Source organism: Notothenia coriiceps, unplaced genomic scaffold (assembly GCF_000735185.1).
Source record: "Notothenia coriiceps isolate Sejong01 unplaced genomic scaffold, NC01 NC01_scaffold00034350, whole genome shotgun sequence".
Lineage (NCBI taxonomy): Eukaryota > Metazoa > Chordata > Actinopteri > Perciformes > Nototheniidae > Notothenia > Notothenia coriiceps.
Genome location: NW_011367051.1, coordinates 1 through 2,766, shown reverse-complemented (window position 1 = coordinate 2,766; position 2,766 = coordinate 1). Strand labels below are relative to the sequence as shown.

At 38.0% G+C, this 2,766-nt stretch overlaps 1 protein-coding gene across 1 annotated transcript; it reads left to right on the top strand.

Moving 5' to 3' along the window:
- Positions 1–532: 532 nt before the first annotated feature.
- LOC104962094 (melanocyte protein PMEL-like) lies at positions 533–1,711 on the top strand (the record flags this gene model as incomplete). Its single annotated transcript, XM_010790488.1, has 4 exons — positions 533–664; positions 1,138–1,240; positions 1,328–1,533; positions 1,621–1,711. Coding segments are annotated over 4 exons (532 nt in total), but the record flags the coding sequence as incomplete, so codon positions are not given.
- Positions 1,712–2,766: the final 1,055 nt, after the last annotated feature.

Here is a 2,766-nt window from a genome sequence, read left to right as displayed (position 1 = left end):
ACTCATTATGCAGAATGGCCCATTTCAGAATACTAGATATCATATTATTGGATTATAACTATCGATGCGTTAATATATTTATCACTTTAAAGTAGCAGCTGGTAATATAGAAGCCATTTCTTACTTAAATCTCTCCAGGGTAACTTGTAAACTTCACCAACAAATGCAATGTTAACATGAATGTGCCAATCAACTGTGTTGAAGTGGAGTCAAGGTATAAAGTAGCAGTACATGGAAATACTCAAGCAAAGTACAAGTGACTCTAGCTTTGAATGTTGCTATGAAAACAATTTACCAAGGCATAAAATCAAATCAAATCAAATTGATCAGAGCCCCAAATCACAAGAAATGCCTCAAAGGGCTGTACAAAGCAGACAAAAGCAAAGACAAAATACAAAATACAAACGTCATAGTATAAAAATTATAAAAACATTATACAACATGTTTCCATCAAGATTACACTGTATCAATGTCTAGCATTCATCAGTTAGCACTGAACTAATCTCCTGCTGCTGTTTGTTNTTCTCAGCAGGTGCAAAGCGACCAGTGACTCTGACAGGCAGAGCTACAGTGGTGGTTCTTGCTAAGAGAGAGGCTGACGATAAACCTGATGACTGTGTGATTTATCGGTATGGCTCCTTTTGCACCGGCATCGAAGTGTTTGGTGAGTTATCTTTCATTAGTGATATGTTTACGGGGGCAAATGAAAACTATAAGGGAACTTGGAGAACTCAGAACTCCGCCAAGGCCTTATTCCCTATCTAAACTAAGATAAATGTGACTTGTGTATCCACTCCACAATTTCATGCGTTGTCTCTTGGCCCATGCTAGACATTTTCACCAAGTGTAATACATATCAGGCCATGAGTGTTTCTGTAAAAACAAACCTAACACCGAACCTAGTTGGCCAATGAAACCTATGAGATGATATAGTCACTTCTTGTCAAGGATTGGTTGTTGGTGTGTTAGCGGTTAGATTCCCAGGCCAATGCAGTCAACGTAACATACAAGTGTACTAGGTCAAGACACTGAACCCTGAATTATTGTGAAGATTAGTTTCCTCTGTATGGCAGCTTCTCTCTTGAGTGGTCGGAATAAGTGGTCGTTCTATAAATGCAGTCCCTTTGTCTTTTTCAGAGGCCATTGAAAGAGTAGAAATTGTACAAATGGACAACTCTGTGATGGCAACACATAACATGGAGAGAAATGTTTTGGATATCACTGTCACCTGCCAGGGAAGGTACATGCATTACACTTTATCAAATACTACTTTACAAAGCATTTAATTGTTTGTTCCCACTCTGACTGGAGCATGTTCTTCCTCTAGCCTTCCTAAAGAGGTGTGCAGCGTGATTCTGGACGCAGATTGCTTGAAGCCGATTCACACAGAGTGCAACATGGTGGAACCCTCTAAAGAGTGCCAGCTGGTGCTGCGTCACTTCTTCAATGACTCTGGTGTCTACTGCATCAACGTGTCCATGGCCAATGACGTCAGTTTAGCTGTCACCAGTGCCAAAGTCAATATAGACATAGGTACGCAAAAGAACCAACATATTACAGTGTAATTAATAAACAATTCAGTATGTTACTGCTTCACTAATCATGTGATTCTTGTTTCAGCTTCAGGTCTGTCGTCTCCAGGCACCATCGCCATGGTGTTGGGTTTCCTGGTACTCGTTGTAGCTTTAGGAATAGTGGGATTCTCCTACAAGTAAGAACTGCTTTCACAATAACAATCTTTATTTTTTACTTTAAAGTTCCATTGTGTAGGATTGATTGGGATATAGTGGTGAGGTTGCAGATTCAAACCATTTAAATACCCCTCAAATAATCACTTTCTCCCTTTCCAAACCTAAAGAAGAAGTACAGTGGCCTTCAAGTAAAGTCAAAACATGAACGTCCCTCTTTAGAGACAGTGTTTGGGGGTTTCTATTCTAGGATATTATACTAGATACTGTAGGAGGATGTATAAACAACGTGGTGAAGCCAAACTTGAAGTCTGAAAAAGTGAAACCATGAGTGCCTTAAAACTGCATGTTTTCAAATACAAACAAAGTCAGATTGTATAGAAGTCTACGAGAAATGTAGCCTATTTCTCAATTGATTTGTGACCCCAGTATTAATTTTGTCTAATAAGTTTATGGTGTCAATTACTAGTTTCAAGTATTCTTCAATAAAGTATTATGCTTATTTGTGAATTATTGTGTCATTTAGAGTAAAATAGTCAATAAAGCAGCATATGATTAAGGCCTTGTGGTCGACCAAGACGTTATTGGGTCCTGGTGTTATTTGAGTTTTGTATTACAACTTTATATCTTTCATAGTATGTTTCGAGTTAGTAAAATAATCTTATCGTTTGAGTGTCCTAAAGAAATCTTTGGTTGTACTTAGTACCGCCCTCTTTTGTCCCTTATGGCAGTGATTCTCAAACTTTTTTCAATAATGTACCCCCTTTGAAAAGAAAATTCCGCCAAGTACCCCCTGATCAGCACAAAAACAATTTGTTAGGAAATAAATGCCTATATAAAGAGGTACAGTACAGTGCTGCACCATCGGTGTCTGATTTACATTGTAACTGAGAAACACTTAAATGCTACATTTCAAATGTTTAAAATCCATCACTAAATTCATGGCAAACTAATTTTAACATCATGCAATAACACTGAGACGACATGAGTTGCATTGAACTGATCTTTTGAATAAGTTGTACCTACAATGTAGTGAGAAACATGGGCTTGTGCTTCACTGAGGATCTTTGTCATTCTC